We start from the raw sequence: 15,111 nt of genomic DNA on the forward strand, positions 1-15,111 counted from the left end.
GGGCTGACTGCGACTATTTGAGATTTTCAAGAAAAACCCGCAGCCGGCTGTACGACAACCTTGTTTGTAGGTCAACGCGGCAACACACAGAGGGATGTCTAGAAACTCAAACGACTTAATATTTGTTTAGAAGAGCACACGGTGCTAAAATCGAACAAGGGAAGTCTTTGGAGACCCGGCTTTCAAACAACCCATAAATTTGGTCATAGGTACTTTCGACTACGGGGAGTCCATTTCTGCAGTCAAAACCAGCTAAATGTTTCTGCGAGCTGAGTTATGAGCTCTAAAACTTTCCATAAAGATAAGCTTGATCAGATGGATTTCCATATCGGCCATCGCGCGGTTCCATTTGTGTTCCCCAACGGTTTACTTGAGCTCGTCTGTTGCAAAAATGAAAATATCTTTGCGTATACTATTTGCCGATTTGGAATTCCATGTAAAAAAAACTGAACCATATGAAAAATTTCAGAGTTCATAACTCGTCTCTCATAGACATTTACCAGGTTTTGACGGCAGAAATGAACTCCCCGTAGTTAAAAATACCTATGTATTATAGATCATTCGAAAACCGCGTCTTCAAGGAATTCCATTATGAGAAAGGCGGTATGGAGAAACTAGAAAAAGTATATAAATTCTAGGCATAATGATACCAAGAATGGGGATGAAGGGAGCTTTTATATTAAAATATAAAAGATGGTTTGAACGTATAGGAAGTATTAAGACTGCTGACGAACGTCCGGGCGGAGAAAGAACTACGGAAATTGAGGTGTGACGGAGGCACACTTTTGCAGGTGGGGAGGATTAGATAGGCTCATGGTGGCCTCTGGTGGAATCGATGGTAGCAATAATGTTTGGTTATAGAGTAGTGAGACTGCTAATTGTGAGTTCCTCGAAAAACTGAAACTCATGAGATCGAAGAGTTCAAACAAGCTGACAGAGCTTTGCACACCAAAAATAGAGTGTCCAAACCCTTACTGTATTCTAACTTTGACATCTCGCTATTCTTCAATGTAGATGATTACTGTAATCGGGTCTCGAGACGATTATCAGATTTCATGTCAATGGCATTTAACCTATTGGTTTATGGGACACCTGCCTTCATGTCGTTCTTTCCCTTCTTAGATTTTATTCTGCATCCTTAAATAATGTCCCCTTGTTAGAATATGTTATAAGCTATGTATCAGTTGGGAAATGCAAAAACTTGAAACTCAGATATCATCTCGAAGTAATAGCGGTGAAACTTGTTAGATACAATGACAATTTTGGTCAGTGTATTCTTCTGTGTGCTATCCCCCCTAATACCTAGTGTATTCTGCGATATCGATATAGGTCTTATTGTCTGTCTGACTTTTCCGAGTGTCCGGATGTCGGAGGGCGTTAAATACACTGACAATTTTGGTCAGTGTATTTTGGTCAGTGAACGAAGACTACGGTAGCCACCATACTTGTCACGGGCCGGGCCGGGCCGGGCCGGGCCGGGCCCGCTAAAAAATCTTCCGGCCCGGGCCGGCCCGTCAAAATATTGAAAAAAAAGCTTGCTGCGGGCCCTGCGGGTCGGCCCGGGCCCTGAAATTTTCAGAGGGCCCGGCCCGGCCCGGCCCGGCCCGTGATTTGACAAGTATGGTAGCCACAGTATCCCTGTTCAAACCGGTTGGAAGTTCAGAGAAGCGTTTCGAGACCCAATAATTTGAAATTCTCGAAAGTCTATAATTATCTCGGTCCATATGTCTCCATATGCTATCCCCCCTAATACCCTTTTCCCGACCCCACCCAAAAATGCGTCACCTGCCTGGCTGGGGAGGATTAAATTACTATCTAATTCTATCTATTTCTCTTCCTTTTCTTATTTCCTTCTCGACTACAAACTACATTCGATTTGTGTACATATTTATTAAAAGGATTTCACAAATTAAATGTCACAATCAGATTCACAAGGATATGAAAAAAAATGATTTTTTTTGGATTTTTTAAATTTTTTAAAAATTTCAAGAATTGCAGTGGGGCGAGATTGCAACCGGGTGAGGTCAGATATAGCAAATCTCTATTGAAACGAACGAGGGGTTACGGTATGTGCAATGGAGCATTATTGCATAGTTCAAAAAACAAAACAAAAAATGGAAGTGAATTGATACAGCAATCGCGCTCTGATGACAACAATTTTTTTGGGGGAGAAAGTTTGAGTTGTACAATAGAGCGCGATTGGTGTAGATGGGAAAAAGATACGAGTGCGCAAGTGCGCTCTAATGAGAATCATTTAAACTTTGAGATATTAGTTTAGTCCAATAGAGCACACTTGCAGAAACTGGGAGAAACAGAGATAAACGAGGAACAATGAAGAAAAATGACCAACTTTGAAACCTTGCCACCCACAGAAAGAGTGTTTGATCTACACTTTAAAAAATTGTTATAAGTTTGTAGATCAAAAATCGCGCTACATTTTTGTAGTTGAAAGTTTTTTGATAGCTCCGCCCACTATTGAGATATACGCCTTTAAAGATGAGAGAAGGGGAGAGAGTGCGCAGACAACGAGACGCTCTCGTTTCTCTGCGTCTCTCCTCCCTCTCGCGTCATGTTTATAGCCATTCGAAGCGTCTTGACACGTTGATTTCAAAAATGTAAATTTCATTGCTCAAAACTCAAAACTGATAGAGATATGGAGACATTTGTAAATAAAAAAAAATTTTGAAAATTTGTTTTCACAAGACATAGGCTATCTCACTGAGTTTTCAGTTTTCAGCTCTGAAATTTACATTTCTGAAATCAGCGTGTCAAGGCGGTCCGAATGACTATAAACATGAAATGATAGGGAGGAGAGACGCAGAGAAACGAGAGCGTCTCGTTGTCTGCGCACTCTCTCCCCTTCTCTCATCAGCCAGCTTTAAACGCTTGTATCTCAGAAGTGGGCGGAGCTATCAAAAAATTGTCAATTACAAAAATGTAGCCCGATTTTTGATCTACAAGTCTGTATCAAAAAATTTTGGAGTAGATCAAAAACTGGGTCTGTGGCAAGTGTTGGTTTTGTATTCAAAATTTAATTCGGTTCTTCTGGGATGTCGCCGTCGTCTTCTGGTTCTTCTGGTGGCTCCTGATTCTCTCTGTCCATTTCATCCCAAGCGGCTAACTCCGCCTCCAAGTCCTCCATAAACATGTGCATCATGAAATCAACTTCCCTTAGTTCTTCCTCAAAATGATCTTCGAATGCTTGTCGTTCTTCGTCATTCAGCTGATTCTGATTCCGCATATCATGGAAATATAACATCTCCGCATCGAGCATCTCAAGACGACGGATTACACGAAGTTGGAGTTCCAATTGTTCCATGTTTTCATGATCTTCCTCCATTGCGTGGTCAAGTACCATTTGCAAATGGTCAACTGGGATGTCTTCGAGGCGGCTGGAAATCCGAAAAATTGAAATGGAGTTACAATGACAAACTTTGAGATCCCGTCACGGTCTGGTTTCCCAACCAAATCTTTTGAAATTAGGCTAGTTTTGTAGATCTTGAATAGGGCTACATTTTTGTAGTTGACATCTTTTTGTTAGCTCCGCCCATTTTTGAGATACACGCGGTCTAACTTACAGTGACAATTTTGTCAGTGTAAATTGTCAGTGTATGTTGGAAATTGTTTGAGATCCCGTCACGGTCTGGTTTCCCAAACAAATTTTTCGAAATTAGGCTAGTTTTGTAGATCTTGAATAGGGCTACATTTTTGTAGTTAAAATGTTTTTACTAGCTCCGCCCACTTTTGAGATATAAGCATTCTACCAAAGGTTCCTTGCGACACCTGCAGCATTTTCATGTGCAATTTAGCGCCGCAGGCACACCAGACTTTCTAAAAATAATGTATAATGTTACACATCGCTATATAGGTCTTGTTTGCAGCTACATTTTTGTAGTTGACAACTTTTTTATAGCTCCACCCACTTTTGAGCTATGCGCCTTTAAAGATAGCAAAGTGACCAAGGTACACTGACAAAATGCAATGACAAACTTTGAGATCCCGTCATTGCCTTATTTCTCAACCAAATTTTTTGAAATTAGGCTAGTTTTGTAGATCAAAACATGATCTTCATTTTTGCAGTTGACAACTTTTTGATAGCTCCGCCCACTATTGAGATATGCGGCTTTAAAGATCGGAGCTAAAATCCATCGGCGCATAAAATTGTGAAAAATTGATTTTTTCCCATTTTCCCATTTCTTCAAGTGTTCCAATGCATTGAGAACTTTGTTTATAGATGCCTAGAGACTACAAACTACAAACTACAAACTACAAAAACCCTCTTTACGCCTCACCGTCGATTCGCCCGAATATCCTCGATAATTTCTTCCAAATTCGGATTTTCGTTGTTCTCCATTCTAAAATAAGCATTTTTTCAAGATGACGTCACTTTAAGAAGATTCAGAAGGCCATTTACAGAAATTTCTATAAATCTCGAAAAAAAATACTAAAAACAGAAAAATACAAAAAATTCCAAAAAAAATTTCCAGAAGACGTCGCGCCGTGTCTCCGAGAATCACACGACGATGAATGCGCGGCTCGAAGAGAGAGCGAGAGAGTATAGAGCAGGAGAGACGCAGAGAAAAAGAGGCGCCGCCCGGATTAGAGTCCCATTATCTCCATGGTTACAAAGGGATATCAGATGGGAGAGAGAGAGAATGAGAGACGCAGAGAAAGAGAAAATCGATAATTGATGAAGCTTAGGGAGGATGTTGTAGTTTGTAGTCTTAGCCTCACCAATGCGAAAAAGAGATTTAAAAAGTTTTAAAAAAAATCAAGAAACAGGTGGAAATAATGACCAGCTGCTATAGTTTTCAATTTGCGGCGAAGGTGCGCCAGCTATTTTTGAAATTTTTCAAAAAATGAGATAGTTAGAGCACTTTGACATTTTACTGAGGCTAACTCGATTTTGTAGTTTGTAGTCGTTAGCCTCAGTAAATCATTACTGAGGCTAAGTGACTATAAACTACAAAACTCGCTTAGCCTCAGCAAAAATGAGTTTTCGCGTTTTAGATGAATTTTTGTCTATTTTTAAAAAATTTTTTGGTCTTTTCAGGGGAAAAACAAGAAAAAGTTGATTATGGAGCCTGAAAAACAGAAAAAATCTCAAAAAATTGGCAAAAATCATCCAAAAACCACTTTTGCTGAGGCTAACTCGAATTTGTAGTTTGTAGTCTGTTAGCATCAGCAAAATCTCTTTTTTTCTCATTTTTCGCCAATTTTGTTAGATTTTTCTGCTTTTTAACGTTTTCTAGTCATCCAAACTCGGCAGAAAAGGGGAAAAAGTACAAAAAAAAAAGAACGGAGAATCGGCTTCTAGCTGATTTATCCAACAACAAAAAGATAAAGATTGATAAGGAGCATACAAAAAAAGAGACAAAAAGGGGGCGGGGCAGTTTCAGAGACCACCAAAATCTAGAAAAATTGATTAGGAAATGAGGGAAATTGTTTAAATTTTGAGGAAAATAATTGATTAAAAAGTAAATTTTCAACAAATGGGAAATCAACGGGATTGTTTTAAAAATTAAAAAAATTATTTTTTTTCAGAATTTTCAGAATAATGACACATATGGAATAATTAGCAGCTTCTAAGAAAAAGAAGATGTGGATGGCTGTGTATTATCATTGGAAATCGGAAGAATCGATGGTTTCAATGGGAAATTCGTAAAGTCTGAGATGAGATCTAGAAGATGTTGGACACCTTCATTGAGGACGTCGACTCCAGATGGCTCCACGAATTGGTCAATGTCAGAGGACAACACGATTTCACGGAATTTCACGACCTGAAAATGAAATGTTGAGGCTTAACAACTACAAACTACAAATTTTGGGATTTAGAAATTGAAAAAAGAACAAAAAATCGGTCAAAAATCAACATTACTGAGGCTAAAAGAGTTTTGTAGTTTGTAGTCAGTTAGCCTCAGCAAAATCGAACTTTTGCGCTTTAGATGGAAAATGAAATGATGAGGCTTAACGATTACAAACTACAATTTTGGGCTCCGGAAAACGCCCCAAAGGCACGCCAGATTCTGAAAAAAAACATTTTGTCAAACTAAAACCACTGAAAACCAGAAGAGCTTAGCCTCAACAAACTTTACTGAGGCTAACTGCTAACCAACTACAAAATTGAGTTATCCCGTTTTAGATGAATTTTTGCCTATTTTTTGAACTTGTTTGGTCCTGAAGCAGGAAAAACAGAAAAAAATCTCAAAAAAATGGCAGAAAATCATCGAAAAACCACATTTGCTGAGGCTATTTCGATTTTGTAGTTTGTAGTCTGTTAGTCTCAGCAAAATCAGTTTTTTTTCGGTTTTAATGTATTTTTTGCTGATTTTGCTGGATTTTTTTTTGACTTTTCAACGTTTTCCAGTCATCCAGATACTATAAACTACGGTTTTATGGATTTTTCTCAAATTTTTCCCTTTTCGATTCCATTTTTCGAAACAAACCTGCGGTGAGATCTTCTTCAACGCGTCCATAATTGGTGTGTAATGAAGTGAAGTGGGATTATCAATCATGACGAGAAGAACCGTCTTCTGCCATTCCATTTCTTTCTTGAATTTCTCCGCGTCTTGGGCGGTCATTTTAGTGGCGACTGATGGCATTGAGAACACTGATTTGTCTGGAAAAACAAGAAAAAAGTTTAAATATTGCTGAGGCTAAACCAGTTTTGTAGTTTGTAGTCAGCTAGCCTCAGCAAAACTTCACTGACGCTAAGCGACTACAAACTACAAAAAAGTTAGCCTCAACAAAATCGAGATGCCGATTTTGCTGAGGTTAATTCGACTTTGTAGTTTGTAGTCTGTTAGCCTCAGCAAAATCAGTTTTTCTCGTTTTTCCCCAATTTTCTTGGATTTTTTTGCTTCTCAACGTTATCTAGTTATGGAAAAGTGAGTAAAAGGAGATTTTAGGCGGCTGAAATTTCAATTTTTAGTTATAAATCGGCTGTGCCACTGGAAAAGTGCTTAAAATACCATTTTTTGAGTGAAAAAATAGGTTTTTCACCGATTTTTTACTAAAAAAGGGATAGAAAATCCCATTTATAGAGTAAAAATACGAGTTTTTGACGTTAAAATTGATGAAAAATGCATCTGAAAACTAACGTTTCAACTCTTTATCCTTCTCTTTGGGCTCCAAAAACTGATGTTCAATCATCGTCATCTGCGTCTGAAGCAGTTTAAATGCAACACTCAACACATCCGATGACCCAGTTCTCGCCATAAACATTGACGTCTTCAAACTCCCATCGTCGTCATTCAGAAACTTCTGATGTGCCACGTGGCACGCCTTCTGAATCTCATCAGGCGTCAACTGAGTGACGTAGGCCGTCTGGAATTTCGAGTTGAGAAGCCAATTGATAACGTTCGCCTGTTCAGAATCTCGATGCATCAGAATTCTGAGTGCCACGTGGAATTCAGAAGACGTCGGCTCTTTTTCGAGTTCATCGACGACGAATTGACAGAATTTTGAGCAATTTGAAATCAGACAATACGCTAGACTCTTCGCCAATTGAATCGGATTTTTGTAGAGTAAAACGAGGAAAAGATGACGCATCCACGTGGATTTCTGGAAATGAAGAATCTGGGCGGTCTCATCTGAATCTTCGTCATCGTCGTCGTTGACGTCTTCTGAATTATTCGGTGATGGAAGATACTCGGCGAAGTGAATTGCGTGGCAGAAGAGACGGACGAGACGGCCACACTGCTTCGTGTCAATGCAATCGCGGAGAGAAAGTTCGTACAGGATTCGGCTGGAAAAATTTTGATGAGGCTTAGAGACTACAAACTACAAAAGTTGGTTTTTTGAGAAAATTCGATCTGAAACTGACAATTTATGATCGATTTTGATGTTTTTACTTAGGCTAACTCGATTCCGTAGTTTGTAGTTTGTTAGTCAGTTAGTCTCAGTAAACTTTACTGACTACAAACTACAAAGCCGAATTAGCCTCAGAAAAAGTGGTTTTTCGCGTTTTCGATGATTTTTTATTCCAATTTTTGGGAGTTTTTTCTGTTTTTATGGCTCCAGAATCCACAGTTTCTTGTTTTTCCCTCAAGAAGACCAAAATAATTCAAAAAATAGACAAAAATCCGTCAAAAACGCGAAACGGCGGTTTTGCTGAGGCTAACTGACTACAAACTACAAACCTCGCTTAGCCTCAGCAAAAGTGAAAAATGGATAATTTTCGACTGAAATCGGATGGTTTTTTGCGCACCAGTCATCAAAAACCATCAAAATCGGTCTTGCTGAGGCTAACTCATTTTTGTAGTTTGTAGTCAGTTAGCCTCAGTAAAGTTTACTGAGACTAACTGACTACAAACTACAAAACTCGCTTAGCCTCTGTAAAAGGGTCATTTCGACTGAAATTTGATGATTTCGAAGAATTTTTTGTCAATTTCTAGAAATAATGTATTGAAATGCGCGTTTTAGAGATTAAACTACTAAAAATGTCTCATGTTAACTGGAAAATGCTTTCAAGGAGGCTGGGGCACCGTAGGCGCGATCTCTTCTGCTCTTACCGAATAAACAAGTGGAGCAACATTTGATCATTATCATTCAACGAGACGCTGACTTGCAAGAAATTCTGTTCTTCCGTATTCATCAACGGCATCAGATTTCCATCGATTCGTTGTCTGTGAAGCACCGCCCACATATCTGCTGCAGACGTCTCTCTCAAGAATTCCATCATCACGTCGACGGCATCTGAAGGCGTCAGAGGGATCGAGGCGCCCAAAATGATTCCCTTCTCTTCCATTGGACGTTTCAACTCGTTTACTGACACTTTCAGATCGAGAGCCTGTCGGAGATGCGTTTTGATCTGCAAATTAAAGAAGGAAAATGTTATGTAGTTTTTCAGAAAATTCCATTCTGTTGAGGCTAACTCCGTTTTGTAGCTTGTAGTATCACATGGATGACTAGAAAACGTTGAAAAGCAGAAAAAAATGGGAAAAAATACATTGAAAACGAGAGAAAACTGACTTTGCTGAGGCTAACACACTACAAACTACATAGTCGAGTTAGCCTCAGCAAAAAGTGATTTTTGGCGTTTTTGATGATTTTTTTTTCAATTTTTGAGATTTTTACGGCTCCATAATCAATTTTTTCTTGTTTTTCCTCCAAGAAGACCAAAAAAATTCAGAAAATAGACAATCTAAAACGCGAAAACTCGATATTGCTGAGGCTAAACCAGTTTTGTAGTTTGTAGTCAGCTAGTCTCAGCAAAACTTCACTAACGCTAACCGACTACAAACTATAAAGTAAAGTTAGCCTCAACAAGACCGATTTGGCGATTTTCAAGGTGAAAACTTGATTTCTGACTTGTTTTCGCTGGTTTTTATTAATTTTTCACTCAGTTTTCAGTTAAAAAATACGATTTTCTCCAGGATTCTCACCTTATCCACTCGTTTTCCACCTCTCTCCGTTGCCTTCGCCTGTGCTTCCTTCATTCCAATCGGTTTGATTTCTCGTTTAATCGCTCGTCCACCCGGTCTCTGCGGCGCTTCGATCATAATCGCCTTCATTGGTCCCGCCTTTTTGACAACTGGTGCCTCTGAAGAAGACGATTCTGGAGCCATTTCAGACGACGTGGCGGCTTCAGAAGCTTCAGATGACGTGGCAGTGACTTCTGGAGTCTTTTTGGTGGCTCTCGTGCTAACCGACCGTCTTCTTTTCACCGGTATCGCCTCAATCATCTGTACTCCCGCCACTTTCTTCGTATACTGTCGTTTCACAACTACTTCAGGAGTGGAAGTGGGCGGAGCTTGTCGTTTCAGTGGTTTTCTAGAAGCTCCAGATGCTCCAGAGAGAATATCACCAACTAAATCGTCAGTGGACGTGGCCGGAGCGGCTGGAACCCTAATATGGGCGGTTCTTCGTTTTGGGAGATTCAAAGAGGATTCAGAGGATTCTGAAGAAGTGGGCGTGGCCGTTGGAGGCGGAGCCTTAGTTTGAGATGATCTTCGTGTCATCATCGTGGGCGGAGCCTCTTTTCTTGCTGATGGCGTCTTTTTCGCCTTGGCACAAGCCAATATATCATCCAAAAAGTTGTCATTTCTGATTACTGGCTTGGATTTGGAAGCCGTCATCGGATAGGAGGAGGAGCGTGTTGGCATCGGTGGGATTCTCTGCGGAATCGCAAAAGTGGGCGGAGCTTGAGCAGCCACGTCTGCTGATGTTCTGGGCACGAAATCTCTCACAAACTTCTTGGGAGCTTCAGCTGGGGTGGGCGGAGTTTCTGTAGGTGTGACTTTTGGAGGCGGAGCTTCAACTGGAGTGGGCGGGGCCTTTTTATGTGGGTCTTCAACGGGAGTGGGCGGAGCTTCTGTGGGCGGGGCCTCTGGGAGCGGATTTTCAACTCTAGTGGGTGGAGTTTCTGTGGGCGGAGCCTCTGTAAGTGGAGGTTCTACTGGAGTGAGCGTGGCTTTTGGAGGCGGAGCTTCAACTGAAGTAGGCGGAGTTTCTGTGGGCGTGGCCTCTGGGATCAAATTTTCTACTGGCTCCGGCTCATAATCTATTTGCAAGTCATCTATTGGAGAGGGTGGAGCTTGTGGAGGCGGAGCTTCAACCGGAGTGGGCGGAGCTTGTTGAGACGTGGCTTCTTCGGTGATTCTCATCAACTCATCGTCCTCCTCTTCCTCACTATCACTTATATCAAGACCGTACTGCGATACCATAATCTGTTTTGGACTTTTTGGAGTTTGTGGGCGGAGCTTAGCGGATTCAGAAGGTTCAGAAGATTCTGGAGCTTTCTCAACGTCTTCTGGCTTCTTGGGAGCTTCTGGAGCCTCAAAATCCGCTCCACCTGGAGCTCTTTCATCGATATTAGCTCCGAAATAAATTTTTCGACGTGGCGAGACTTCTGGAGCCGTCGTCTTCTGAATCTTGACGTCATCTGAATTCTTTGAATCCTTCGTCGAGACCGGCGCCTTCGGCCTCTCCTCCACACGACGATTTCTCAACGGTGGACCGGCTGAAATCGGCGCTGGAGCCGCCCGTTTCTTCGCCGGTGCATCGATTTGAAGACGTCGGATTTCGAGTGGAATCTTCGTCTCTTCTTCTACTTCATCGTCCACGTCTTCAGCTGACGTCTTCTGATTCTTTTTCAACGGAGAAACGGATCCCGCGTCGTCTCCACGAAGCACTGAACGAGCACGGTAGCGTGATGAACGAGTAGATGAGGCGACAGATGGTGTCGGTGATGGGTGGCGCTGAAAAAATGTGACTACAAACTACAAAAATTTAACTAGCTGGCGCACATTATACGCGGTTTTTCTAATAAATTGCAAATTTTGGGTAACTGGCGCACCTGCGGCGCGGTCATCGCCGAAAAGAGAGATTTTGTTGAGGTTAACTGACTACAAACTACAAAAATTACAAAAAATGATGAAAAACTGCACTTTTTTGACTAAAACGCTTGAAAAACACCGAATTCTACGCACTTTCATTGCTCAAAAATGGGAATTCAGTGACTACAAACTACAGAAATTCACTAGCTGGCGCACCTTAGACGCATTTTTTTCGTTAGGCTAAAACCACCTTTTGAGCGGGTTTCAGCACTAAATTCGGAAAAAACGCTGGAAAAAGCAAATTTTGGTTAACTGGCGTACCTTTGACGCTATTCACAGTTCTGGTTATTGCTAAGACGCTGCAAGTTACGTTTTGAGCGATTTCAGCCATTTAATTGCAATAAAATTTCAAAATTTTCACTTTTACTGAGGCTAAGCGAGTTTTGTAGTTTGTAGTCAGTTAGCCTCAGTAAACTTTACTGAGGCTAAGCGGCTACAAACTACAGAATCGAGTTAGCCTCAGTGAAAACTCAAATTCGAGAAATTGTCAATTTCAGATCAAAGTTAGTTTTAACAAGTGAAAAAAAAATCAAATTTTGGCTAACTGGCGCGCCTGCGGCGCGTTTCTACAGTTTCTGATGATGCGAAGTGACTAAAAACCACATTTTTGACGAGTCTGGCGCACCTTTGACGCGGTTTTTCTTTGATTCTTACCGATGAAGCTCTCGAATTCGTTGGTCTAACTGAACGAGAACGACGACTGACGCGTTCGGAGACAACTGATGACGTGGATGGTGTTGGTGATGTGTGACGCTGAAAATAGAGAGATTTTGTTGAGGCTAACTGACAGCAAACTACAGAATTTTTTTTTTAAAAACACGGAAAACTGCATTTTCATCGCTAAAACGCATAAAAAACGCAAAATTTTTCGCATTTTCGATCGTCTGGCGCACCTCTGACGCGTTTTTTTGCTTACCGAAGAAGATGCTCTTGAAGTTGTTGCTCTAACCGAACGAGAACGACGACTATCGGAGACGGCGGATGACGTGGAAGGTTGTGGCGACTGAAAGAATCGGATTTCATCGTCTGGGGCGCCTTCGGCGCGTTTTACCGTTGAAACATTCAAATTCGTTGGTCGAATCGAACGAGAACGACGATTTTGGCGATCGGAAACGGCGGCTGATGATGTGGATGGTGTTGGTGACACACGCGGCTGAAATAATTGGAGACTACAAACTACAAAAAGTAATCGATTTAACAAAAAGAGGTTTTCAAGCGGAAGTTGAGCACGTTTGACGAGTCTGGGGCACCTATGACGCTTCTCTGCTCAACTTTGCTGAGGCTAACTGACTACAAACTACAAAACTCGCTTAGCCTCAGCAAAAGTGAAAAATCGGTCATTTCCGACTGAAATTTGATGGTTTCGATGATTTTGTCAATTTCTAGAAAAGAATGTATTGAAATGCGCGTTTTCGAGATTAAACTACTTAAAATGTCGCATTTTTACTGTAAAATGGATTCCAGGAGTCTGGGGCACCTTTAGCGCGTTTCAGAAATAATTAGTGGCTACAAACTACAAAAAATTCTGGATTGACTAGTCTGGGGCACCTGTAGCGCTCCCCTTTGGTGTCTGTCCCATTGTAACAGTAAAATCGTGTCTGAGGCACTTCAGGCGCGTTTCAGAATCGATTTTTTGGATTTTTGTGCTAAAAACTCGATTTTCTCTGTTTCAAGTGCACCTGAGACGCGTTTTCTAGTGTCTTTCTGTTGTTACTGTCTGTCCTGATATCGCATTCCAACTATGAATGCCTTCTAGGACTCTGGTGCACCCTAGGCGCGTTTCAGAAATAATTGGAGGCTACAAACTACAAAAACTACAGGATTTTGACGAGTCTGGGGCACCTCTGACGCGTTTTCTAATGTCTATCTGTAGCTTCAGGGGCACCTTAGGCGCGTTTCTTCTTCGTTTCAAGCGCGCCTCCGACGCCTTTTCTAGTGTCTTTCTGTTGGTCTGTCTGTCCTGATGTCCAATTAATACTGTAAAATGGAGTCTGGGGCACCTTTGGCGCGTTTCTAAATCGCTTTTTTTGCATTTTTATGCTAAAAACTCGATTTTCTTCGTTTCAAGGGCGCCTTCGACGCGTTTCCTTACTCTTGAAATCTTTCTCGGTCTCCCTCTTCCTCTTGGTGTCGGTGTCACCACTTCTTCCTTCACTTTTTCCATTTCTTCCCCAACAACTTCAACTTCTTCCACTGCCGTCGGAATCTCCACTTCCATTTCTACCGGCGGATTCTCCTCGACGTCGTCATCCAGAATCTCAATGACCTCCACTTCCCGTCGTTTCGGTGGAGTGGGCGGAGCCACATAGTCAGTCGGGGCAACGGAGACAGATCGGGGTCTGGAGCGTGGAGTGATCGGAGTGACATCTTCAATATCTGAATCTGAATCCCTTTCTGAGAGATGACGTGTCCGCGACATAACTGGTCGAGTGGGCGGAGCCAAGAAACTTAGGGGCGTGGCCTCTGCTTTCATTCTGGCGACTCGCTCCTTCACAGACTCTTTTTTCATCATCTCCGTCTGCTGTTCTCGAATCGATTTCCCCTTTTTGCCATGAATCGTCGTAGAAGCTCCAGATGCTCCGTGTGCTCCAGAAGCCCCTCTCTCCAGTAACGCCTTTTTTCTCAACTCTGACGCCTGTGCAATCGCATCGAAATCACTCGTCGGAATCTGTCGGGAATGAACGATTCGAGGATTCAGAAGGCCTCCATTATCAACGACGACAGGTTTCCGAAGTCCTTCTGGCCATTTCGACGGTGTCACACGGGCGGTTTTTAGAAGACGTGGCGCGTGGGATTTCGCTTTTAATTCTCTCATTTTCTGGCCGAAATCTGGGCGTCTGTTGGATTTATCGAGAATTTGTTTAGTGACGAGTGATTCTAGCTTCCGAACTTCAACCTCTTCTTCATCTTCTTCATCGTCTACGTCTTCTGCCACGTCATCATCCTCAACGTCATCGTCACTAAGCCTCTCTCCAGTTCCCAGAAGCAAATCATCATTTTGTGGTGTTTTGACGTCTCCAAAGAATTCCAATGGTCCAGAAGACATCAAATCGAAATCTGGAGCAGGAATGGGAGCAACAGGAGTTTCTGAAGGAGGCTCCGCCCCTAGAGTGTCTTCTGAATCTTCTGGAGCATCTGGAGCAACTCCAGAAGACATTGAATTCCGCCATGGCTCCGAGTTGAAGAAGATTCTGACGTCGTCACGACGGAACACGTTCACAAGATCTTTGATCGATTTCGATTGTTTTGAGAGGTTCGCGGTGGATGCTGAAAATTGAAAAATTTAAACATTCTGGCGTCCCTTTGGCGCGTAATTTTTGGGAAAACAGTAAAATAAGCCTAAATTTAATCAAATTTCTGTCGAAAATTAACCATTTTTCACTTTTACTGAGGCTAAGCGAGTTTTATAGTTTTTAGTCAGTTAGCCTCAGCAACTTTTACTGAGGCTAAGCGGCTACAAACTACAACGTAAAGTTAGCCTCAGCAAAAACTCAAATCCAACCGGAAAACATCAAAAACACTGCAGATACTCAAAATTCAAAATTTAAACATTCTGGCGTGCCTTTGGCGCGTAAAATGAGCCTAAATTAATCATTTTTGATGGAAAATAAATTGAAAAGTGGGATTTTGATGACAAAAATGAATAAAAATCACTAAAAATGACTTGAAAGTAGAGGGAATACAATGGATATGGAGAAAACGGAGCGCGCGCGCACCATTGGTAGATCAAATGAGGGAACAAGGTAGCTCTAGGATATAGACACTCTTCAAC

General features: G+C 41.6%; 3 protein-coding genes across 3 annotated transcripts; 2 read left to right on the forward strand and 1 right to left on the reverse strand.

The window, feature by feature from the left end:
• Positions 1-3,031: 3,031 nt before the first annotated feature.
• On the reverse strand, positions 3,032-4,354 carry GCK72_003469 (uncharacterized protein; the record flags this gene model as incomplete). The annotated part of the gene is made up of 2 exons (XM_003107344.2): positions 3,032-3,392; positions 4,293-4,354. The coding sequence occupies 2 exons, from the start codon at positions 4,352-4,354 to the stop codon at positions 3,032-3,034; spliced, it is 423 nt and encodes a 140-aa protein (XP_003107392.2).
• Positions 4,355-6,879: 2,525 nt separating this feature from the next.
• On the forward strand, positions 6,880-9,945 carry GCK72_003470 (uncharacterized protein; the record flags this gene model as incomplete). The annotated part of the gene is made up of 2 exons (XM_053724072.1): positions 6,880-6,887; positions 9,378-9,945. 2 exons carry the CDS (start codon positions 6,880-6,882, stop codon positions 9,943-9,945), a joined length of 576 nt encoding a protein of 191 aa, XP_053592717.1.
• Positions 9,946-13,913: 3,968 nt separating this feature from the next.
• GCK72_003471 (uncharacterized protein) lies at positions 13,914-14,617 on the forward strand (the record flags this gene model as incomplete). The annotated part of the gene is made up of 2 exons (XM_053724073.1): positions 13,914-14,107; positions 14,221-14,617. The coding sequence occupies 2 exons, from the start codon at positions 13,914-13,916 to the stop codon at positions 14,615-14,617; spliced, it is 591 nt and encodes a 196-aa protein (XP_053592718.1).
• Positions 14,618-15,111: the final 494 nt, after the last annotated feature.

Source organism: Caenorhabditis remanei, chromosome I, assembly GCF_010183535.1.
Source record: "Caenorhabditis remanei strain PX506 chromosome I, whole genome shotgun sequence".
In the NCBI taxonomy this organism is placed as follows: domain Eukaryota; kingdom Metazoa; phylum Nematoda; class Chromadorea; order Rhabditida; family Rhabditidae; genus Caenorhabditis; species Caenorhabditis remanei.